The following is a 26289-nucleotide window of genomic DNA, read 5'->3' as shown; positions in this document are numbered from 1 at the left end:
AAAAATTAAGCAAGATGGGTATTTTTTTTAAAAAAAATGGTAGGGACAGATTAGCAAGACTTATTTTTTTTAAAAGGTCAACAAATAGTGAGCAAATAAAATCTACTGGTAGTTTAATGTAAAAGGAGAACGTTGAAGGATAGAGAGCATTAGGCAGTAGTGAACCACAAAGTGTTGCTGACAAAGCACATCATTCATATATTGGTTCCTTTTAGTTAGAGTCAATGCCAAATTTCTCTGCAGATGTAAAGCTATCATATAAATGTAGACTCCATTGTAAATTCCATTAATAACTTTAATTATTCTAGCCAGATGAGATAGCATTAAGTGAATAAGAGCGGTTTGTAATGCTTTTAGACTGTTCAGCCTAAATTTGGGTCTTGAGTTGAAGGCATGTCATTTGTAGGGAAGAGCTTTAGGATGAAAGCAATCGTCTGTAGCTTTTTAATCACCACCCTCTTTATCACATAGATATTCATGTGCCATAGCACATAGAGATAGAGATAAGTTCAGTGATGTAGTTCTGCAAAACGTAAATAGAGTTAACTCTCATTCTCAATATCATCAGGAGTGGAAACTGATAGCATCCTCACACTTATGAAGCTTCACCTACCATATCTAACATTGAAAGCACTGGACTTGTTATCTCTTTTAATCATACCAAAGATAATTGGAGCCCCCGGTGGTGCAATGGATTAAACCCTTGTGCTGGCAGGACTGCTGACGGAAATATTGATAGTTGGAGTCCAGGGAACGAGGTGAGCTTCCGTCTGTCAGCTCCACCTTCTCATGCAGGGACATGAGTAGCCTCCCAAAGAATAGTAAAACATCTGGGCATCCCCTGGGCAATGTCCATGCACAGCCAATTCTCTCACACCAGAAGTGACTTGCAGTTTCTCAATTTGCTCCTGACATGAACCTCCCCCCCCCTCTCGAGATAATTGATCTACAGTGGTTTGCTTTACAAAAAAAGACCTTAAACATTTTCTAAGAATTTGGAATGCATCTGTTTTACTAATACCCTTTAAATCTAAGAGTGCATCCAGACTGATTGAAAAACCTCCCAGATTTTGTTCTTGTTTTTTCAAGTTTTATATTGGCCTAAAATCAACCAATCTAGAGAGCTGATTCCAGAAGTCTCTTGTCATACCAGTAGCTGACAGAAAAGAAATCTGAAATAAATCAAACATGTATGGATATCCAAAATAAAATTGGAAAGACCAGGAACAAGATGTGGGGCCTTATGAACTCGTTAACCACTCTTTAATCCTTATTCAGTCTTGATTAACCTTTTCCTTCTGTAATAACTGCACTCTTTAGGCCTGGGTTCAAAATAAACATGCTTGATTCCCTTTCATTTGAAGATGCTTGGATTTTGTTTGGGTGATCTAATTGCTCCCTCCTTACTTTTAATGACTTGATTCTGAAAATACATGAGGAGATGAATCCCATTGGTTCTTGAACAAACAATAATATGGATTTCCACCTTTAGTAAGAAGTACTGGTTATCCAGGAGCCGGATTTACTGTTTTTTAGAAGAACAAAACCAGGCATCTGCAATGCGATTTTTGGGAGCAGTTTTCCACTTTGGTTGAGTAATATTGCCACTTAGTGGTTGAGTTCTCTAACTGCATTCCTGTTAGAAAAATATAACAAAGTTTTTTTTTGCATGGGCTTGTTTTTAGGTGGGAGCGGTTTGGGCTTGATTGCTGAGTATCTCAGAATAAATCAACACTCTATAGTGTGCTTATGTTAATTTTGGCTGCCTTTTTGACAAGCTTGTATATGCCTCAACAGTCTGTCTAGCAGTGACATTAAAAAATGCTGAAAAAAAAGGAATGAAGAAAAGCAAGATTAAAATGACAGAAATTGGGTCATGATCAGCAAGTTCATTTATTACTTTTTTGACCTGTAAATATATTAAAGAATATCCATTCTAATAGTTTACCTGCAGAGTGATGCACCATAACACCCTCTTTGGTTTCCATACAAGAATTCCAATTAAACCTGAATATATAAAGTATTTCAATAGGAGAAATGGGTGGGCAGAAGTAGATGTTTGATGCATTACCATGTGGGAGGCTTCTCTCATGTCCCTACATGGGGAGCTGGAGCTGACAGAGGGAGCTCACCCGCTCTCCTCGTATTTGAACCACCAATTTGTCAGTTAGCAATCCTGCCAGCACAAGGGCTTAACCCATGGGATCGTCGGGGGCTCCATACGTGGAAGATTGCAAGGCCACGATTTATGAAGCAAACATGAGATTTCCATTTCCACATTCATCTAGTACTGTGTGGATGTTTCCATTGTAGAGGTAGAGCAAAAGAAGCGTGTACACATATGTGCACAAATGCATGTCCTTAGTTCTTTCCCATTGAAAGTTTTTCTTCCACAACTCCTCATCTTGCTGTCTGTTCCATATGTTCTAGGTGAAGACGTTGTGGAGGAGAATTGGTTAATGGAGGAAAATTCAATCATTTATTGGAACATGCCATAGATAATCTAATAGTTCTCCATTGTCATAATTACAAGAAAATTTCAAGCAGCATAGATTTCTTTATAGATTTTATGTCAAATGAACATCATTTGTTAACAGCTTTATTACAAGCCAAGAAAGAAACATTTAAATGTTTGAAACATCCAGTGACACTATGCAGAGAACTGTTTTCAGTGTCAAGTATGTTTTGCATTTATCAGAGATGAGAATCAGAAGGAGATACTTTAAAAAAAGATTCTGCTGTAATATGGGGACCTTGGTTTCTAATCTAGAAACTTTAGCTAATATTTGTTGCTAAAGCTCCTTTGAAAAATCACAGTGATATCAATTTTAATAAAGCAGCTGATGTGCGGAATTCACACTACCATGAGATTATGAATCACTCTTATTGTTGTGGCTGTTACCAATATTGGGATTTACCTCTTAGTTGAATTTCTAAACTAGAAGACATATTGAGGCCATTCATTAAATCTCATAAGCGTATCTATGTTTGACTAGGAATTCCACACAATAACTTTATTTCAAGTAAACAAAGTTCTTTCAAACTGGAAGTAAATTTGAGTAGAAAGCTTCAGTCTTTCCTGTCTTCAGATACCTTAAGCTGAATCTGAAACATTTTGTGCACCAGATGTGTGCTGCATAACATATGTATGCTCTGTGTGTGAACCCAGTTTATCCACTTTCAGTTTTTTTTTTTTGGTGGAGTTTTTTGTGTGTGCAGGAAGCATAGCATACAGTGAGAAGAATGTATGCTTTACTGAGAAGACAAGTGAATCCCTCAAGTAAATTAGTGTGCATGTCTGTTGCATTAGTGCTGCCTTTTCATTCTTTTCAAAATGATAGCCAGCCAAAAAGATATATATTAGTTGTTTTATTTATCTTATTTATTTCCGATATTTCTACCCCGCCCTTCTCCCCGAGGGGACTCAGGGCAGCTTACACAACTGGCAGGGTCACTACGAGTACATCATATATACAATAAAAAAGAATAAAACAATAAAAATAGTTAAATAACATAGTAAAATACAATATATAAAAGATTTAACACAGTGCAACACCGAATATATATGCCAATCATCCATCGACCTTGTGCAAGAGCCTTAATTCAATCCATGTCAACGCTGAGTTCATTCATTAAACGCTTGCGCGCATAGCCAGGTCTTAAACTTCTTTCTAAATCCCAGAAGGGATGGAGTCTGCCGGATGTCACTGGGGAGGTTGTTCCATAGGCAAGGAGCCACCACCGAGAAGGCCCTGTCTCTCTTCCCCACCAACCGCGCTTGTGAGGCAGGTGGGATCGAGAGCAGGGCCTCCCTGGATGATCTTAAGGTTCTCGTGGGCTCATAGGAGGAGATGCGTTCGGACAGGTAAGTTGGACCAGAACCGTTTAGGGCTTTGTAGGTCAAAACCAGCACTTTAAATTGGGCTCGGTAACATATCGGCAGCCAGTGGAGCTGGCTTAGCAGGGGGGTTGTACGCTCCCTGTAAGCCGCCCCAGTTATTAATCTGGCTGCCTTCCGTTGTACTAATTGGAGCTTCTGGGCCGTCTTCAAAGGCAGCCCCATGTAAAGCGCATTGCAGTAATTTTAGTATTGTTCACATTCCTTGCAGCATGTGAAAATCCAACTGTATATAAATATATACTCATGGTATATATAATGGCATGCCCAAGCCTTTGGGAGAACTATGGTGTCTAGCTTTACTCGGAGACTATGTATACCTTCTGTTAAAATCAAGACCCTTAACATGCAGATGCACTTTAGGCAGATGAAAGTTAACCAAAACAAGTTTACTGAAAACAAGAAGAACAAAGGGCTAACTCCACCCAGGACTATTGTAAAATAGCTTAAAACAATACATTACAAATGGAGAATTTGCTGAATGCAGTCATCTTTCTGGAATCCTGGAAAGTCTTTTGCCTCTGATGCAAAGTGATGGACTTAGTTTTCAACTTTGTGAAACTTGGGCTGACCACAAGCTTCTGTTGTCACTGGGACTGATGGTATATTAAGAGTTTATAAGTGCTAAGGATGCCTATTTGAATTGCTAGGGCCTAGAATTTCTAGACAATATCCAGGCCTCTGAACTCTGTAGCTCTATTGCAAAAACCTAGCAAGAAAGCTCTGTGCAGGCAAAAGGACTGAACCAACTGAGGCTGGCCACTAGGGGTTTTTTTAAGCTCCACCCAAAAACTAATGCAAATGGAAGCATCTACAGTATTGGGGAACCTAAACAGAGGAAACTCATGCAAAAGAGAGGAAAGGCAGAGCCAAGACTTCACAGTATAAATCTAGAAATTTTAGTCAAAAAATTGACCCCAAATCCTGTGCCAACATCATCATCATCATTATTGCCCCACATTTTCTCTTCACAAAGGAGACTCAAAGTGGCTTACATAAAAAAAAATTGTGTCGGAAGTGACTTGAGAAATTGCAAGTCTCTTCTGGTGTGAGAGAATTGGCCGTCTGCAAGGATATTGCCCAGGGAATGCCTGGATGTTTGATGTTTTACCATCTTGTGAGAGGTTTCTCTCATGTCCCTGCATGGAGTTGGAGCTGATAGAGGGAGCTCATCTGCACTCTCCCCAGATTGGATTCGAACCAGCAACCTTCAAGTCAGCAACCCAACTTTCAAGTCATCAGTCCTGTCGTCACAAGGGTTTAACCCACTGTGCCACTGGTGGCTCCTTACATTAAAATCATTTCAATACAATTTGAAATCTAAAAATTTACAAACATTAAAATAGAATTAAGCATCAGTGGTTTTAATTGAAAACTAATAAGTTAAAATGCTTCGAAAAACATATTCAAAGCTAAAACCACAGCATCCCATGACTAGATCTTAACCTCCTTCTTTAAAAGACTACCTGAATAACAAGTCAGTGCAAATCAGTGCAAGTCTTCCCCTTTCATTCTTAGATAAAAAGGAGCCACCTCTTTCTCTGATTAGAATAGTGATGGGGAGGAGCGTCATCCATTCTGGGAGAACCCAAAAGAAAGACCAACTTCCTTTACTCTCTCCACCATACTGCCATACTGGTATTTTTGAATGCTTGATCAGAAAATGGCAGTAGTAGCAACAGCTCTTTTGCACTTCTGCTCAGAAGTGAGAGACTAGTCATTGCTTTCTCAGAGTTCTCTCATGATGGACTAAGCTCTTGTCTTTCGCCACTCTTCTCAGAGAAAAGGGTGGTTCCTTTTTTGGATAAGTGTTAATACTGTATCATAACTTTTATCATCACATGCAGGCTTTCCCTCGTTTCTACACACTTTCAGTATAGAGCCTCACGAAGACCATTCAAATGATGCAGGACTACCTCCAGAGGCTTCCCTTGAGACTCCGGTTTTAAAGTGTCTAGAAACTGATGTTTTAGAGTTGGGTAGCCAGATCTCTCAATTCATTTGGAAGTGGGAAAATGCAGGTACTTGAAGGTGTGATAGCAACTGTCATCTGATGTCTCTGTTGTAGTTTATGAAGGCAAATGAAGGGGGTGATTATTGTTAACAGTAGGAGTAACACATTTGATAAAGGAGACAGCAATTATCCGGTTGTAAACAACATGGAAAGGCACAAAAAAACAATACTTAAGAAGACGGTTCCCCTCGCTTTTCCCCACTTCCCCTTCCTCATGGGATGAGGTCCTCCTGGGTAAATGTCAATATATTCCTCTCTGTAGAATGGCCCTGATTTACCTGTGCATCATATCAAAAATCATAATTTTGGCCCTAAAACCTGCTCTCAACTTGTACATGAACATATATGGTAATTACAGAGAGAACAAGAAAAGGAATCATATGTTTCCCTTCATGCCTGTGCTGATCCACAATAAGATCAGGGTTTTTTGTAGGCTTTGGAAATAGTTGTGATCAATAAAGGCTGCATTTCTATTTGTCTGTTTATTCCTTGTATGTCACTGTGGTATCTTCAGATCACCTGATATTGTTCTCTGTATTTAAGGAAAACATGTCTCGGAAATTGCTTGATTTTTACTGGATCTGTGGAATCATTACTTTTTCAAAACTGACAGTCAAGAATCACTTGTATTAGATGTTGCCATTTGGAGATTCAGTTCTTGGCTGTATACAATGTGCAATTGGTCAGGGGACAAGAATGAATATGTGAGGATCAAAGAGTGATGTGGTTAGTAATCCCATAAACACTTGCCTAATGCTTATTCTTGAGCACCTGGAAGGTGGCATTTCATATTTCAACCTAAGGTATACCTTCCTACGCAGCATAAAGGGATGTATAAACATGCATTGCTTCCTCACTCACTTCCTGTGAAATATCCAACAACAGGCAGGATTTCAGAAACCAGTTTCCATGAGGATGTTAAAACAATAACAACTCTTTAGCCCAAATCAAGTTGTTATTCCTAATGGAAGTAGATTTGTTTAATCAGTTGGGCCTTGGTAAGTCAACATTTTTGTTAAGGCTCATTGATTTCATAGGTCTACTCTTAGGTGGGTCTAGTAACTAGATCTTAGTCCACAGAGTACAAACTGTCTTTTGTTTCATGGGCTAAATAAACAGAATATCTTAAAAAGGGCAGTTGAGCTCACAACCCCCCTGTTTCAATTGCTTTGCTTTCGTTATTTTTGCCAAGAGAGAAGTTATACAAAGCTTGTTCTAATTTTGCATTTTCACTAGTTGATCTAGTTAAAATTGTCATCTTAATCTGTTTAGTTGCATGTGTGAAAATTTCAACTCCATAGAGAACATCATCAATTTATAATCAGCTCAGAAGCCATCAGAACATCTTTCATCACTTTCTGATTTCAAGCTTTTTTATTTTGTGATGTGTCAATCATGTGGTGGGGTTTCTCTTACCAAATATAATACCAGTGCTGAATGCATGTTCAGTTCAAATCCTTTTAGTGTAGGGGTGGGGAAGAATGACATTGACTTTTTAATTTTAATGTCAGACAGCAGAGGGTGCTATGTAATTAATAAAACCCACTCTGAGCTAGACTCCCCCCCCCCCCAATTTCTCTCCATTCCTCCTCCCCTCCCTTTCCTTCACGTGAAGCCATGTTGAATGAGCAAATGTCTATAGACTGGTCTGTGAGTTTTAAATGTCTCCTTCACAGGAAATCCACTGTGTAGCACTGCAGGGTTGTCCAAACAACTGCACAATGTCCACTTCTGTGCATATGTTTAACTTTGCTCACATCACTGAACAATGTCTGTTTTCTTTGTATAATAGATCACTTAAGTCACGTGCATCAAGCATTATGAAAAGAGCAAATGATATTTGCCATAAAGAGTGTCTGTGTGTGATTAATCATCATGCGGATTTGTCATGGCTTAAAACTAGCCGCTTTAGGACAGACTTGATCTTGAATGTATAAGTGGGACTTTGTATAAACTTAATTGTCTTAACAAGATGTTACTGTCTGGATTTTACTGCTCAACTGAGATAAGTTTCTAGTTGCTTACTATTAAATGTGCTACTTAAAAAAATACCACTATTTACATTTTACAGTTTTTCACTTGGAATGTGTGCTTGCTTGTATTTGAGGAAAAAAAATTAATCTGCTGCTGAGCTTTTTTTTTTACTGCCAGACTAGTCATTATTTTGCCTTTTCTAGGCAATAGGCTCTTGTTATAAGGCACAATAAGAATGTTTGCCCTATAAATTGATTGAACAGGACTGGCTGATGTTAAGCTTTTCTCTAGTTAAATCTGATTGATGTCTTGCCCAAGAATTTCTACTGTTTCAGCCAGGATGCAATGCAGAGGTGATACTTCTTGTTCATTAATATGTGTCCAGCTGCTATGTGATCTGTTCACTATTAATAATAAAAAGTGTGCATGGGCTGGACAGCTCTAGGCGTGTTTCCTGTAGACCACTATTTTTTCCTTCTCCGATTGCCTGTGAATAGTCGAAAGAAGAACCAGAAGAAAATTAAATTGAGCCAAAAATGTTATGGTTAATTTTAAAATAAGTGTAGATTTCTTCCTTTGCTACTGGTTTCACTTTTGGAAGTATTGTTTTGGGTGCAAGGTGTTAAAGGATTTGTTTGTTTGTTTTCTCTTTCCTTTCCCCCAAGTGGGACCCAAGGCAGCCCAAATATGAGGTAAAACAAGTTACATGAATTAAACATTAGTACCAAAACATAATTAAACAAGCCACCACATTAAAACATCAATATTCTCAAAAGATATAAACATTGAAGGATGCAGTTTTACAACTAGCCCTCCACATTTACAGGAGTTTGGGGTACAAAAAACCCACAAAAGTGAAAGAACTGAATCAAAAATATATTTGTTTTTAGTTGAAAGAACACCTTTCTAATAATCTCTAGGTCATTTAGCACACCTTTATGATCAACATCCACATGAAGTTAGCCATAGAATTGCACTGAAAGATCTAGGCCCCATCTATACTGACCATTTAATGCAGTTTCAAACTGGTATTGAAGAAAGTGGTTTTACTGTCCAGATAATTACATAGGAAATCTTGGAACCAGTTTGATACTCGAATGGTGATTACACAAAACACAGAGCCCTGGTGTGCATTAAGGGTTTAATTGTGCATACTTTTGGGAGTCTTTGTTGTCTGGCCACCGCAGTTTGAAGCTAGTTGAACTGCATGAAATGATCGCTATCACCCAGGGATTCTTAGTGATATATTTTCTATAGGACTCTCTTTGTCTTTCAGCATGAAGTTGTTGTGAATGAGTCTTATGAGGCTGTTAGTACTAATGGTGGGATCAGGAGGGGAAGAAAGACGCCTCGCGAGGAAGGCTCATTGGAAGATTTACACAGGAAAAGGATCAGGGAAATACTTGAGGAATCCTCAGATGAGGATTCATTTGGGGATCTGGAAGGGGATCCTGAGGTAGGAATGACTGTTGAAGACCCGGTGGTGGTGGAAGAGGTTGGCATGGACTGGACGCGTGCTCTGGAGGATCTTGGGGAGGAAACTGGGTCCATGGATGCTGAGGACGCAGGAGAAGCTTGGGCTCCTTCAGAAGCAGACCCCACATGGTCTGCCTGGAGGAATGAGGGTAATTCCACAGGTGTGGACAGGGTTGGGTGTGGGCAGGGCGATTCTGGCTCTGATGAGGAACTTGGGACGCCTGATCCTAAGGCGTTGGTTATTTGGAAACCTAAATAAATTAGGGGTTTTTGGCCATTGTTCTTTGCTTGTGGCAAGGGGTTGTTGGGCACCATTGGGTTTCTTGTACGTGACTCCGAAGGCTGGCTTGGGACTTCGCAACCTATGTAAGTTAATCCGGGTTATTCTACGACGGAGGGCTGGAACTGTGTGGGTTTTCTCTTGGACTGCATTGTTATTACTATTTTGCATTAGCTGCTGCTCGCTTCTGTCGTTTTGGCTCTTTGTGTTATCCTGCGACGTGGACCTTGCTGTGACGACTTCACCCTTTGGACCTTGGACCGGAACTCAACTTGGCATATCTCTTCTCTCTTAAACTCGGCTTGGCATCATTCCCGTGTTCGTGGCTGACTTCCGTTGCTGACCGCTGGCTTCACCTTCGACTCTGACACTGTTCTCCAATCCTGACTCCGGACCGGTTTGACTTCGCTACAACGTTTCGTTCCCTTGACATCTGGCTTGGCTTTCGACTCTGCAGCGGCTTGTTGCTATTGCCTCAGCGTTTTCCAGCTTTGTTTGCCTGTGCCGTTTTTGGCGAAGAACTTTAGCCCGGTTTGGGCTTTCTCTTTAGTTTTGGGCTTTTTGCTATACTTTTGGGTTTTGGGGAGGTTTTGAGCCTTTGGGATTTCTTGCCCTTGTTTGTTTTTCTGTTTTGACTCTGCCTTGTAATTCTGAGCTGTTTTCAAGCACTTTGCTTTTAATCCGGATTATATCTCCGGATAATCCGGATTATATTCCGGTTTGCGTTTTTGAGGTTTCTTTGCTCTGAACTGTTTAATCACACTGAAGTTAAAGTGTTGTGAGCTCTCTGGACTTTTTTGAGTTATTTTTGAATAAACTATATTTATCTAATTGGCTGACCTTTGACAGAAGTTGATTATGGTGAAGGACCTAGAGATTCCTCTAGAGACCTATTTTAATCAATGGGCGAACAATCAATAGCCAAGCCTGCAAATATGAAGGGCCAGCTAATATAGAGTAAACTTGACAAAATTCAGTTGCACATATTTCTGATCAAATAAAAGAATCAAACTCTGCAAGTGTCATGTTCCTTTGTTAGTTAAGGCTATTAATTCTCACTTCTCATCTCTCTCGAATTTCTCTTTTCATTCTTCTAGTTTCATTAGAGATCTTGGGTGGACTGATCAGTGTGGATATCATTGTGGGAAGTGATAATCAATGGTAGCTGCTACACTTCCTGCTTAAACAGCATTTCTGCTCTCAACCTTTGGGCCTCCAGATGTTTTGGACTTCAACTCCCACAATTCGTAACAGCTGGTAAGATGGCTGGGATTCTGGGAAACAGCTGGAGGCCCAAAGGTTGGGAACTACTGCTCTAGAGGAAATGATTCCTTGGTACACAGAGCAGCATGGGAAAAGCTCCCCCCAGCCCCAAATGCCAGACCATGGAAACCATTTTTACCCTTTGTGCTCCATAGGTGCTGAAATATGCATAATGCATGTAGAATAAATATAAGTTTAATAACAATAAAACAAGAGGAGAGCTGCCATGCCTAAGGTCTTCCTAAGTAACTTCAGTATCAGGAACATCGTGTCTGGAAGGGTTCTGTCCTTGTCATCAAACAGAAATAGTATTCCACTTTTCTGATGGGGCTGTTAGGCATACAGATAAGGATGAAGTGGCTGTGGCTGTGGTGTTCCCATTCCAAATTTCACAGGAAATGTGGCCAAATGCTGGAAGCAATGAACTTTAAAAGCAGTTTCCTAAGAAACTATTTTATACAAGTTTTAAGGGAGCACTACTGGTTCTCTGTGCAAAGTGCTGTTGCAGATTTTTAAAGTCTTAAACAATCTAGGTCTATGTCGTTTGAATAAGATTGAATACCTCTCATTAGTTATTTTTTGGATATTTAAATCACCATCACTGTAGAATTAATGCAGTTATACACCACTTTAACTGCCATGGCTCAATAATTTGAAATCACGAGAATTGTCTCACAAAGTCTTTTGCCTTCTATGCCAAAGGATGCTGGTGCTTCTCCAAACTTCAAATCCCAGGATTCCACGGCATTGAGCCATAGCAGTTAAACTGATGTCAAATTACATTAATTCTACACTATAAAGCCAGCCTAAGTGTGCTTTACTTGGAATCAAAGAAGTAGCAACTAGGTCTAGAGTAATTTGTGTCATAGCACATCAACACTGGCATAATATGAGAAGAAGCAGTTGGTGTTTCAAATTACTGTGCAGAATAAAGCTTCCCTCAATTTAGTTTGGGATTGGTGAAGATGTAATCCAACTAATATTGGGTAGATATAACAGGTCAGTGAATGGTCACTGAACATCTAAAGAGGAACAATGACATTTTCTTGCTGAATTCTGGTCTGGTTCTGATTATTTTAATTTTCTGTGCTACTTATAAGGCTTTGCTATGAAGTGAAGTAGAAGGGAAAACCACATAAGTAAATTAAAGGCACCAGCTAGTAACTCTCTAAATTTAGGTTGCTCAAAATGTGGTGTGGAATGAGATACTGTAGTGAACAACATATTCTCTTTTACTCCTACCCCCTTATCCTGTATCCTCACTCTTGTTGCTTGTATTATGCTAATTTATTAACAGAAATCTTTAAGCTTCGTGGCTACACATGCTGTGTCAGCCTTGCAGCCCTGCTATTCTCATATCAATGCCTGCAGTCTCTCATTGTCTAATATCCTCTAATCCTTTACACTGTAAATATTATTCTCCTTCTCACTTTCCCTCCCTCTCTCCCTGTGGTTTTCAAGGATTATTTTGAAAAAACACCTTCTGGAAACAGTGGATTTATTCTCATTAGAAACAGTGTAAACTTAGAATTTAGCTAATGCTTCATCTGTATGGTTGGGTTGAATTGTCTAGGGGCAGGCAGGACTAGTGATAAGAGAAATCTAATGAATTAGTTAGATAACCAGGACTATTTTGAATGTGATTCTAGTTTTGTCCATCACAGAAACCAGAAGCCATGTTGCAGCTCAAATGAAATTGCCATGGAAAACATATATAGTGGATTTTCCTCTGTACCTGAGTTTATGGGATATGTGTAGCCCATATGATTTGTTATTTACAGTTTCTTACCCTCCAACCCATTGCTCCCATGATCACGTTTCCCTCGGGTATGTTGCCTTTGTCCCTCTTCAAGAACTCTGCTCTCCTTTCCTTCAGTCCTCATTTTTTTAGCACAGTATTATGGTAACTTAAAACTTCAGTTGAGTACTTAGGAACCCAATAAAGAGGGGCAGGAAAGATACTGTAGGGAACGTAAACACAGAAAATCTAAGAGGCCTCTTTGTGTCTGTGATTGCATGTGATGACCCCATGAATTCAATGGGGTTTTCTTAGGCAAAAAGTAGTTAGAGGTCAGTTCCTTTCTCTGAAAATATAGCCTATGATATCTGTTACTTGTTTTCAGTTTCTCCAAATACTGGCTGACCCTTATTAGCTTCCAAGATCTAGTGCATTTGGTTTATTTAGGCCTCAGTGTATCACCTTCTGCAATGCAAACAATTGGGAGGTAAAAGGAAAATCCCATGGAAGGGGAAGAAGAGAGTTCTTATTTGTAGGGACAATACCCTCACTTTATTCTCCCTAAACTTCAGTGCTGATCAGTGACCTGGAAATATCTAGCATGACCATATCTCCATCTCAGTATTAGGCGCATGAAGGCAACAATCCCAACTGGGTTTGGTGGTAGAAAGGCTTTCATCTTCCCCTCCCTAAGTGATCATGAAACAATAGGAATTGCTCTCCTCTTTTGGTGAGAAAGTTGTTGGTGTGCTACATTTGCAGTTGAACTTTCCAAAGTGGTGGCAAGGAAAGATAGACAATATCTGCCAGCTATTCACAGCCCAATTCTCAAATAACTTCCTTCATGGTTGCTTGACTTCTTGTCCACCTGACACCATCTTGGTGTAGCAAAAGCAGTAGCAATGTTCTGACCCTCTTCTCAGAAATGAATCTCTCATAGTGAGAAAAGAGCTTCTCAAATAACTCTTTTGATCATATCTACATTACACTATGTTGTGTGGTTTTTAGAACAAGTAAAGTGAATGCTCTCTTTGTTTTGCCATATTTTATTTCAGATGTTTTTGTATTGCCTCTCAGTCCACCAAGGACCGCAACATGGTGCACACTGATTTTTAAAAAATTAAATAAGGGTATAACAAACAAAAAACACTTCTTAAGAATAAGGCTTGCATTCAGTAGAAGGAGAAATAAAGTAAAAACAACAGTGAAGCTGTTCCTAATATATTAGTTCTCCAGCATTGGGGGGAAAAATATCCTATCATGGGTTGTTCCTTTGTGTCACTTCAGTCAACAGGAGTCAGCAGCTGGGAAAGGAACCTTCACTGTCTCTCAGCCAAGTTTCGGCTTTTCCTTCTAGTAGGCTGTTGTTTAAGCTGCTTTTCTGCCCTTTTTCACTCTAGATCTAGTTACAATCAGTCCTCCACATTTGGTGGTGCTAAAAGCTCAGGATCCCCATTAAAGCTTGCATTAAAAAACTGAATTTCCTTTTACCTGAGAATCTGTAGGTCCTCCAGTGTGATTCTATGGTCAACTTTTGAGGGATGCTAATGATAAAGTTGCACTGGAGTGACTTTAACATTAGAGATTCATAAAGGATTCATAGAGAGACCATATTAATCAAATATGTGAATAATCAAATCCACAACTGTATTTACTCCATTTTCCCGTTCAATTTCTATTCAACTGCAGCTTCCTGTCTGGGAAATTCTGAATGTCCCTTGCAGCAACTCCTTAGGCATTTCATTAATGTGGAATTATAGTGCTGTAATTGTGTAGCTTTAAAAGACCCTCCATTTATATTCATCAATTCACTTGCTCTAATGGACCTTAGAGTGTGTATGAAACTGGATCTGTGTTATGGGAAAATGCCATTAAATTGGTGACTTCTAAGGAGGGAAGGGGGTCAAACTTGCTATTTGATGGGGCTGAGAGTGGGGACCACATTCTCTCATGGTACCTTCTGGCTTAGTTAACTATGTTGCCCACAACCTTTCTTCTTCCAGTAGATGAAGACTAGTGGAACAATAACATTGTGAGTAGTGGGATATCAGCTGCAGCTGGTGGCTTCCATATGAGTCAAACGTGTTGTGTGTTTTAACCTGAACTGTAAACAAATTATCCAGAATGCTGAACTTAATTCCCCAAATAGTCTCAGCACTTTGGATAAGTTCTTTAAAATTAGTACAAAAACTAAGGGTAGATTCAGCATCCTGTTGATATGGAAACCATCAGCCACTATGGGGAAAATACATTTTAACAAGACTAGTGTGGAAAATGGATTTTAACAAACATATAGCTCCACAATTTTGCATTTAAACTATTTATAGTGAAGATTTAAAAAGCGTAGATAGTTGTTTTTTGGGGGGGAGGTGGACACAAATCTGTGAGAAATGTTTTGACAAGGAAGCAAGTTCTAGACTCTGTAGTCCCAAAAGCTGTGTGGTTTTCATGGGATTGGAAAGAAAAATGAATTGGTTGTGACTGTCAAATTCAGGGGACAGAGGAAGAAATTTCTTTCCAGTGGTACAGTATGCTTGAGACAAAGTGGGATAAAGCATAGTCATAGACATTATGTGGAAATGCAGAAAGCATACATAGAACACTTTTTGGTAATCTTCTGGAAATGCTGCCTTAGGATGCATCTACACTATAATGCAGTTTGATACCACTTTAACAGCTGTGGCTCAATGCTATAGAATCCTGGGGGGTTGTAGTTTGGTGAGTCACCTGTATCTTTTGGTAGAGAAGGCAAAAGATCTCAATAGAGTCCTCAAACTAGAAAAGCCATTAGCAAGCAGATTCTGGGAACTGGTATCTACAAAATTGACATCTTTGAGTTCTGAGTGTTAATTTTGAGATGTTAGTTTGTAGTTTTTGCCTTTGGAATGATCCCTGTTTTTGTTGCCCAGAACCTCCTTTCACATGACAGAATTATAGCACTATTATTCCACTTTGACTGCCATGGTTCCATCCTATAGAATCCTGGGATTGACAATTTGGGAACGACATTTAGAGGGCTTTTCTGATGTATTTGACCTAAACCAGCAACCCAAGGATTCCATTGGAAACATGCATGGTAGTTAAAGTGCAATAATAGCATGATAATTGTACAGTGTGAATGAACCCCTGGTATGGGCTGCTGAATGTACAGACATTGGTATTGCCATTTGTCGTGAATAACAATTTATTTATTATTATTATTTATTTGCAACATTTATATTCCGCCCTTCTCACCCCAAGGGGGACTCAGGGTGGTTTACAAGTATATATACATATAATATATTATATTATACGACTATATTGCAATATTATTAGTAATATTGCATGTAATATAAATATACAATTATAATAGTGAATTATAATTATTATTACATTGTATTACATCATAATATTATTATTAATATTACATGTATATACAATATATTATAATATAATTATATTATATATTATTATATATTATATCATTAAATTGATACAGGAGACATGGTGGAAAGATGTCTTCCTGGCCCCGCCTTCTTCATTCTGGTCCAGAATGGCAGTTAATGGTAATGCCATATAATGGCATATACAATGCCTTGATATGAACTAGGGGTGTTGTGGCTTTGGAATTAAATATACTCTGAGGTTTAATTTCATTTCATTCTAATAATGAGGTAAGTTTCTTTTAAAATTAACATTGAAGCATGTAATCCCTAATTATATTACACTCTGAGATAAATTGATGTTTTCAAAGCATGATTTGTGTTCTGTATACTGCTCCTTATGCATGGTGAGATCAGCAATAGTGTGAAGCTTAGATAGGCTTAAGTACAAAGTTTGCAATACCTTTCAAAGTTTTAGTTGTATGTTAATGTTTTTACCCTTGTTGTATCATATTTCAAACTTTGATTTGAAAAAGCAAATGTGATTTCCCCTCTTACTTCCTTATAAACTGGTTATGCTTTCTTAAAGTTGTGTTGATCTTGCATGTTTTAATACATTGTATGCAAAATGTTACTAATTGAAAGGGTTTGACATGCCTTCTACTAGAGAGAGAGTGAACATATTGTAACCACAATATTGTAACCACAATATGTGTACAAAAAATATGGAAGACTGGATTGTAGCCCTGTGGTGTATTGGTAGTTGAAAATTGATGTAATATTTGATTTCACCAGTGAGCCTTCTGTTGCTCATACCTATTTCACTAATAATTTTTTATAAATATTGGTGAAATGCTCCTAATGTGGCTGTCTTTAAAGACTTTCAGCGTCAGCCTATGAAGAGATCCCATTTTAGATAATATTAGAGTAATATGAGGTTTTTCCTTTAATATGATTAATCGATGCTTTGTTGAACCTTCTTGGATATTTTCTTTTAGTACAGAAATTTGATTGTTCAACATCTTCTGTTTAATAATTAACATTGCATTTACATCTAAAATCAATTCTGAGTTAATTTGGCATGGCAAATAACACAGTGAAAATTATTTATTCAGAAATAGTTTCATCGGATTGCCTGCCAATATGAATAAGCCATTCTCAATGTAACTGTACTCTTAAAGGAATAGAAAACAATCTCTACACTATAAATTCCAACTCTGCTCACATACAATTTGTATAAATAAATTAGAACAATGTATGTTTTATGTACCTTGGATATACAGGCTAAGCATCCTTTATCCAGTGTCCCAGAATAATCAAAGATCCAAAGTTGTCCACATGGCTAGCTGAGATAGTGACACCCATGGTTTCTGATTGTTGAATGTACACAAATTCTGTCCACAAAATTATTTAAACTATTATGAATAAGTTTAGCTTCAGGCTAAGTTATAAGGTGTATATGAAACATAAATGAATTGCATGTCTAGATATAAATGCAAATAGAGATGTTGCAAAATCCAATGAAAATTCAGTATCCAAAACAATAAAAAAGCAGTGCATGTCAAGCCCTTACTATTTTCAACATTCTAATTTTGCATATATAACTCTTTATGATTTTGTTGCATTCACTAGGTTTGCTGGTATGGGTAATCTTCTTAAAGTCCTTACCAGGGAAATTGAAAACTACCCACATTTTTTCCTGGATTTTGAAAGTAAGTTCAAAGATTGGAATGTCATTTTCCCTGATTTAGGAACTGGTTGAGAAAGGAATGTTTAAGCTTGATTTGCTTTGACAGATAAAGATGTTCAAGCAATGCAAATGATCTAACCCAATGCTTTTAAGAGTTGTTGTCTGAGCACGTTTCTTGTTCCTTTTCTATTTTCCAGGAACCAAATGGGAAATCTTTTAAAAGTTCTCACTTGCACATAGTTTGATCAAGGGCCATTTTTTTCCCTTGACTTTGAAAGTGAGCAAAACTCATTGCCTAGCTTGCTTCATTTTCTCGTGTTCTTTATCCCTGTATAAATTGCATGTGTTATACCTCTAAACAAACAAGAAGTACAGTGCACTTGTACTTTTCTTGCTTAATCCCAAATACTAGCTGCTCAGTTTGCCGCAAACCCCAACCATATTATTGCTGTTCTTGAAGCATTAATTTAAAAGTGCTTTGCTAATGGGCTGGCATTGACTTATATTCCGGGATGGTAAATGCTTGATCTCATGGTTTTGATATTAAAATATCCTGTTACTACAGTATAGCCCCTATATCCATGCTTCTGGACTTCACATGGATACATAAAAACCATGGATAATAATGATGAGCCCTATTATTTTCAATGGGACAAGTAACAGGGTATAGCATATACAGCAGGGCCTAAGCAAAAACTATTAATAAGTAAAACTGTCTATGTCATTTGCGTGGATATGGGGCTTGTAATGTATTTACAAAGAACAGAAGGCTTAAATGAATCTAATGGGATACTCTCAAGAACTACATTTCCTTCCTGGGTTTTCCCTGTAGGGACATGGATGAACTGATCTCAAGGTCAAATGCTTGCCCTCCCTTACTCTGTTCTTACCACAGTCCATACACATTGGTAATTATATTTCGCTTGGCTGTATTTGGAAGAGACTTTGCTTGGCTTTGTCCTTTTAACAATTTACTTAAATGCATACAGACTAATAGAATGCTCTTATGCATAGTATATATGGAAGAAGACATTTTTTTCTCTTATAAAGAAAGAGAGCTAAGTTCAGAGATTCAGAGATATATCTCTTAGATTCCAATATATTGTTCTTACATTTTCTGAAAAAAAAATATTTTTGATATATTTGAACGATAATGCTACATAATAGATTTGTCCAACACTGGGCAGTATATGACCTGCAGGACTCCATTTTTGTATCCCTTGACCCCTCTGCCTTGACCCCTCTGCCTGACCCCCCAAAGACTACCAATCCTGCAATTTTAAATTTTAAATTAGTAGGATTGTGGTGTGATTTTAAGGCATTTGTGCCTGAACACCCAATGGAAAGCTCCTTCAGATATGTGTAAACAGACTCCCTTTCCCCACAATCCATCTGTTTTTGTCAGGATCCTTCTCAAAATGGTCAACAGAAAGTGAAGTGACATCATTTCCATTCCTTACTCTGAGGAATATAGAGGTATATGTGAGCACTATGGGTTATATGCCCCATAGTTGGTTGGAGGTGAGAAGGAAATTTAACCTTGTACAGTTGCCTGTCACTGGTATAGATGGCACTTTTCTAAGCTTATTTCATTGTTTAATTAATGCAGAGGTAGACAACCTTTTTGTCCCTGTGCACAGCATGGAGATTGAGGGGTTATAGGCCAGTTGTAGACACAATGAGTCTACAGTGGGCAGGGACTGGGATCTCACTTCCAGCTTATGGATCTGCTCCTATTCTCTCTGCTCACCCTACTTCTGCATGTGGAAAGGAGGGGTTTTAACTTCCATTCTTGCATGTTGAGCTCTTATTGTGTGCTTCTCCCAACTTCATGGCCCAGCTAATTGACACAGGGAAGAGCTAAGGAGCACATTATGTGGCACATTTCTAAACAGCTGGCAGTAAGGAAGACAAATCTGTTTATGAACAGTGGAGGAGTCACAGGCTACATATTGATGGGTTATATGTTGTCTATATGTGATTCAATAGGATTGCCTTCATGAAGTGAAAGACAAAACAAAATATAGTAATTGAAACGAACCCTTGGTTACCTTTCTGTTAGCTCTGTACAAATTACTTGTTGAAGTATATACTCTGCATGTGAATTATCTAATCACATCTTTCATTGAATTACAACTAATGCAGGCTTTCTGCTTACTATCTATATGCATGTAGCTTGAGCATTGCTTTGGAAACTTATCAGCAAGTCCACTAGACTCCCTTCATCCACTAAAGATATTTTACACCTCAGCTCTGATTCCTATATAATATTTTTTAAAACACAGACGAAACAGGTGACTGTTATTTTTCAGCAAAAGCTTATCTATTTTGTAACTCAAATTTTATGGAAAGAACTTTGAAACAGCCACTCTGCCTGTTCCAATCCACATCTATGTTTCAGTAATCAAAAGTAAATAAATTTATCTGAACACCTGCATCCTCAAATCTTCCTGGTAATCTTGCAGAAGGCTACCTGTGACCATGTGTAGGTTTTTGGGGACATTTCTATATTGGGATTAAATAGGATAGGTATAAGAGGACCGAATATTCATTAGAATATTCAATATTCAATGATTGGAGAAGTGACTTTGTAAAGTGTGGTTTAAACCATCAGTCAAGGACTCTTGGTCTTCTGGAGACTTTCCACTGCTGGAATAGCATGTCCAAAGTTTTTGCCACATCTGGAAGGCTAAAAGTTCCCCATCCATGGTTTAAATGAGAGAGGATGAGTTTGTACAAAATTGCACTTCCCTGAAGAACACAGTCCACAAAACATTAAATGAGAGTCCCTTCCTGGTAGCTTCCTAATACATAAATTAAAATGGGAGGTGATTACACTGCTAGATTGCCTAAGAGCATGATCCTTTTTCTACAGGACATCTAGAGTATTTGTGGAGAACCTGTGGTAGATATGAACCTCAGTAGATATGAATAGTAGGAAGAAATGAGGTCAACGGGAATTGAGGTCAACCTTGAGGACGACACATGTCCCACCAATGACATGGATGATCCCAAAACTTGAATACCTCTGCTAGTGACAAGGCTGTGGTTTGTCAAATGTGTATGCTATCATGATCTCAAAGGGAAACATATAGAAAATTGGAATTTTGCAGAATCTCTTGAGTGTTCAGAGAAATTAAGAAGGTGAAAAGAAACTTTCCAAAAGTATAACTTCAACATGAATAGATTTTTCTGTTTGAAGGAGTTATAAAATACCCATGGCCTTCAAAACTCAGTGGGGTATGAGAAGTAAGAGGGTGAATGCTTAGTGGCCTAAGCCAACATTTCCGGAAACAAATGGTAGAATGACTTCCAAAAATAAAGAAAGCATAACATTTTACAGGGTAATCGTCTTGTAGATATCTAACATGAAAAATTGCTTGTGATTTATTTCAAAAATACCCTCTTCCTCTCAAAAATGTCCTCCTTTGTAGAAAAATGAAGGTCAAGACTATCTTTCAGAACTAAGATGTTGAAAGTCCTGATATTTTTCAGAACGGTATGTTTGCACAAACTTTTCTATATGCAGGCAGTCCCCAAGTTATAAACAAGATAGATCTGTAGGTTTGTTCTTAAGTTGAATTTGTACATAAGTTGGAACAGGTACACCTTTTAAGTATAACTCCTCCCAAATGCATTTTTTAAGCTTTGGGGTAGCATAGGGAAGGGTGAACACCCCTGTGGGGTTTCCTTTGCTGTCTGTGCCCCTGTTGAGAAGATATCACTTTTCTTTCTTTCCCAGAGATTACTGGATTTTGGAAAATTGGGCTGGTTGTGGAAACAAGGACTGGTGATAAAGCTTTAGGGGAGACATCTTTTCCCTATGAAAACTCTTTCAGAAGTGAATTTCCATTCCTAGGAGTAGATTTCTCTCAATGTGTTGTCAAAGGCTTTCATGAATGGGATCTCAGGGTTGTTGTGAGTTTTCCGGGCTGTATGGCCATGTTCCAGAAGCATTCTCTCCTGACGTTTCACCCACATCTATGGCAGGCATCCTCAGAGGTTGTGAGGTATATTGGAAAAACTAAGCAAGGAAGGTTTATATATCTGTGGAAGGTCCAGGGTTGGAGAAATAACTCTTGTCTGTTGGATGCCAGTGTGAATGTTGTAATTAATCACCTTGATTAGCATTAATAGACTTGCCAGCTTAGTGTCCTGGCTTCTTCCTGCCTGGGGAAATCCTTTGTTTGGAGGTGTTAGCTGCCCCCGATTGATTCCTGTCTGGAATTCCTCTGTTTTCAGAGTGTTGGTCCTTATTTACTGTTCTGATTTTAGAGTTTTTTTAATATTGGTAGTCATATTTCGTTCATTTTAATGGTTTCCTCCTTTCTGTTGAAATTGTCCACATGCTTGTGGATTTCAATGTCTTCTCTGTGTAGTTTGATATGATAGTTGTTAGAGTGGTCCAGCATTTCTGTTTTCTCAAATAATATGCTGGTTCATCAAGTTCTCTGCTATGGCTGACTTCTCTGGTTGAGTTAGTCTGCAGTGCCTTTGGTGTTCCTTGATTCATTTGGGCAATGCTGCGTTTGGTGGTCCCTGTGTAGACTTGCCCACAACTGCATGGTATACAGTAGACTCCTGCAGAGTTGAGAGGATCCCTGTTGTGCTTTGCTGAATGTAGCACTTGTTGGATTTTCTTAGTGTGCTTCTTTTTTGACTTGGGTGATGGTTGGAGTAACACAATCAAAGCCCTGACAGACAGTGCCCAAAGAATCTAAGAATCCCACCTCCACCAAGGTGAACTAAACCACATAAACTGTTGTCTACAGGCCAGTGGATACTCCACCACAGACATCAGAAGAGCTGTAAGGCCAAGAACAAGCCATGAGAGTAAAGACAAAGATCCACCCAGAGGAAAAGTGTTCTTACCATACATCAAAGGGACCACTGACCACATAGGCAAACTGATGAAGAAACACAACCTACAAACTATCTACAGACCCACTAAGAAAATCCAACAAATACTATGTTCATTGAAGGACAAGAAGGATCCTCTCGCCTCTGCAGGAGTCTACCGTATACCATGCAGCTGTGGAAAAAACCTCGCAGATGTGGGCAAAACGTCAAAAGAGAATGCTTCTGAAACATGGCCATACAGCCCGGAAAACTCACAACAACTCAGATTTCTCTCACTTCCTGTTGTCTCACCCCTGTTCTTAACTATGAGTCATTTGTAACTCACGTTTATAACTCAGGGACTGCCTGTATGTTTTGATGTACTAAGAACTGATGACTGTCTTTCAGTTCAGAAGCTCATTTTATAAAAGGACAGAGGTAGAACAGAGCTTCTCTTCTGTGGTGAACCTTTCCATTCTCTTTCTCCTTCTCTTTTTCCTTCTTTCTCTTTCTTTCTTTCCTGATTCTCCTTTTCTTTCTTTTTTCATTGTTGTACTTCTTCCTCTTTCTCTTCTTTTCTCTTTCTCTCTAGTGGCTGTGTCCTTAACTGGGTGAGTGATTGGACAATCTGGACAATCTGGCAAGGTGGCACTACCTGGAGGAATCCTCCACCTTGTGTGACTGTGGAGCAGAACAAACAACTCCGCATATGTATGCTTGCCCATAATGCCCTGCCTCATGCACGGAGGAGGAGTTGTTTAAAGCTATGGACAATGCAGTTGCTGTTGCCCGCTTTTGGTCCAAAACTATTTAGTTGCTTGTGATTTCCTTTTTCCCCCCCATCATTTTTGAAATGTATTTGTCGTGCAATGCTTTTGACACGAAATAAATATTGGACAAGTTTTGTCTAGGCCCTGGATAAGTTACTTTTTGGACTACAATTCCAGAAGCTCTGAGCAAGCATAGACCTTTTGGCTAGGTTTCCTGTGTGTCATAATCTGAAAAAGGAATGTTTCTCGCTCTGGATTTGTCACCACTGTAGCCATGTTCCTGCTTGCTGTTATTGCCATTTTCCATTGGACTGAGTGACAACTCTGAACAGGTTTGCACAGAAGAAATTGACTTCTGTTGGAAACATTATTTATATGAACATTAAACATATTCTCAGCCCCTGACAATCTCAGTTGTTCAGGTCGAATCTTTCATTCTCACCAATTGTTCAGGTCAGTTTTGGGTTCACATTTTCAGCCCACGTACATGATTAAAAACTATCCTGCAATGTACTGTTTGACTCTTGCTTAGCTCTCTGTACCATTTAACACATACAACATGCAAATGTGTGACAGGCTTGCCTGTGTTCTAAAACAGGATAACTTGTTCGGTGTTTACTGATATTTAGAGCTTAGAGAGATGAGGCTTTTTATTACATTTCCAAGAAATCCATAGCTAACATGGCCACTGGCCGGGGCATTGTAGGAATTGTAGGCCAGAAAAAATAACTTCTCCCCTGATATGTATGAAGGGTTTTTTAAAAATAATTTTGCTAGCCAAATTCTGACCTTGCTAAAATGATGGGGGTAAAATCTTAGATCACTTTGGGTTCTGTAGTTTGCCCTCCTAATGAAGGCTCGTTTTTTGCACCTGCAGTGAATTCCATCACACTGAATCTTGTTAAAACTAAGGATCTCTCTAGGCCTTTTTAGACCTTGTACCTGCCGAAAATTAATAACCAGAAATCTGAATTCTGAACACTTAAGGCTATTTTGCAGCAGGCATTTTTCTCATAAAATGTGTACTGTTAGATTTTACAGCTGCATTTAAATGTTAGAAGCCTTTCATTTGATGTATGTGAGGCTGGAATAAACTGATCTTCAGGGGGAGTCCTTCTTGCAATCCCCAAAATTGATCTCCAAGCCTTGTTCCATGCAGGTTTTGGAATATTAAATAAACACCCATCATGACTGATTTGTGGAACCCTGGATGAAGCAGAAGGTTGCATATTGGGTTTTTGCTTAGGGAATACGTTCATGCATAGAGCTTCAGAAAATTATTATTTTTTGGACTGCAGCTTCCATAGTCCTTAAACCTATGTGCGCCTTGGCTATACAGGCTGGGACATTCTTGGAATAACAGTTCAGAAGACCTTGTCTATGCTGTGGTCTATATCACTGCTTTGTAAACTGTGGGTCACGATCCAAATGGGGTCCCCTTAGTTCAGTGTTGGGGTCTCAAAAATTTGTCAACAATAAACATTTCCTGAACATTACCTAGTGGCTGTTTTACATTTACAGCAGTCTGTTGTGTACTGTTAGCAGTAGACTCTCAGAAGATGCTTTAGCTGTGCTTCATAAAAAGGAAAATCAGCCTGTTTAACAAGCCTTGCAAATATTGTTTTGTTATTAAGTAAATGTATGATTTTTATATTTTATATATCTATATACTTTGGGTCACGTAAAAATTTATCGGCCAAAAGGGGTCAGAATAGGAAAAGTTTAAGAAGCCCTGGTCTATATTATGTCCATCTCCATTAATATTATTGTTCTAAGTGAGTACTCCAAAGTAAGAACTTTGCTGAGCTATTTAAAGTTGTTGCTCAGCAAAACCTCTTTTAATCAAGGAGTATTTGTTGTCTGATGCTGCAGAGGGTGGACTGCTATCTTTAGCAATAAGATTTGCTGGTGATTGTTTTATTTGGGGTCTTAAGGCATGCCTATAATATGTCATTAGAAGAGGTAACACAGAACTTTGTTAAATGGGTTTTTTATTTGCAGTTTCTAGCATCATTTGAGGATATAATTAATTTCATTGACTTCTGCCCAGAAATACACACAAGGAATGTTTTAAATAATATATCCAGCTTCTGGACTGAATGAGATCTGTGATCTTTTGTTAGTTGCAATTTATTTAAATTAATGGGTGTCCATTTGTTTCTCTCAGCAAATAATCTTTTTAATATCTTCTGTCTTTTGGAGAATAGAACAGAGAAGTAATCCTGAAAATATAAGTAATCCTACTTAAGTTTGACCTGAAAACCAAGGCATCACCTGAATTGTCTGTTACCTAATGAAGCATAAATCAAATAACAGTTTCCTGTGATCTGCAGAAGTTAGTTGTGTTTTTATACCTCTGCTAACACTTATTAAAATATATGTTTTATATGTTTTGCTTAGATGCTCAGCCATCAGATGGAGAAAGAGAAGTATGGAACCAAGTCAATGCTGTCCTACAGGATTCAGAAAGCATGCTGTCCGACTTGCAGTCTTACAAAGGAGCTGGACAAGAGATTCGAGATGTGCGTTAAACTGTACACTGACACTAAATCTTTTCTAAAGAGAAGGAAAAGATTTAAACAGTCTGCAGCGTTTCTTTCTAATTTGCAAATCCAAACTCTGATTGAAATATTGTTTTAATCATGTTTGTGTCCATAAACTTACAATTTAAAACTACAAATTATGAGAAATTATAAGAAAAAAATATTTTTTATTTATTATCCTTCTCTCCTTACGACTCCTTACATATTTCTTATATGTATATACTTTATATACTCATGTAAAACTCTAGAAACTAGTTGTAAAATCGCTCTAAAAAAGCCTGGGTTGACTTATCTATGGCTCAATGTAAGTTCTATACCTTAACTTCTATCAAAAAAGGAATCACCCACTATTCTGGGTAGAGTAACAAAAGATGAAAGCTTAACCCATCCCAGGAGATCTTAAAAGAAGCACCCACCTCCCCAACTTTCCCTGCCATGGTAC

At 38.4% G+C, this 26289-nt stretch overlaps 1 protein-coding gene across 2 annotated transcripts in view; it reads left to right on the top strand.

Annotated features, from left to right (window-relative positions):
• Nucleotides 1–26289, top strand: part of cyria (CYFIP related Rac1 interactor A) — a 104196-nt gene that overhangs the window by 57385 nt on the left and 20522 nt on the right. For both annotated transcript variants that reach the window (XM_062983961.1, XM_062983957.1), the window contains 2 exons: nt 17638–17717; nt 25705–25826. In XM_062983961.1, coding sequence (XP_062840031.1) covers nt 17648–17717; nt 25705–25826 — 192 coding nt within the window. In that variant the 5' untranslated portion in view covers nt 17638–17647. The remainder of the gene's footprint in view (nt 1–17637; nt 17718–25704; nt 25827–26289) is intronic.

The sequence above is a fragment of the Anolis carolinensis genome, chromosome 1 (genome assembly GCF_035594765.1).
Source record: "Anolis carolinensis isolate JA03-04 chromosome 1, rAnoCar3.1.pri, whole genome shotgun sequence".
Lineage (NCBI taxonomy): Eukaryota > Metazoa > Chordata > Lepidosauria > Squamata > Dactyloidae > Anolis > Anolis carolinensis.
This window is presented reverse-complemented; position numbering and strand designations above follow the sequence as displayed.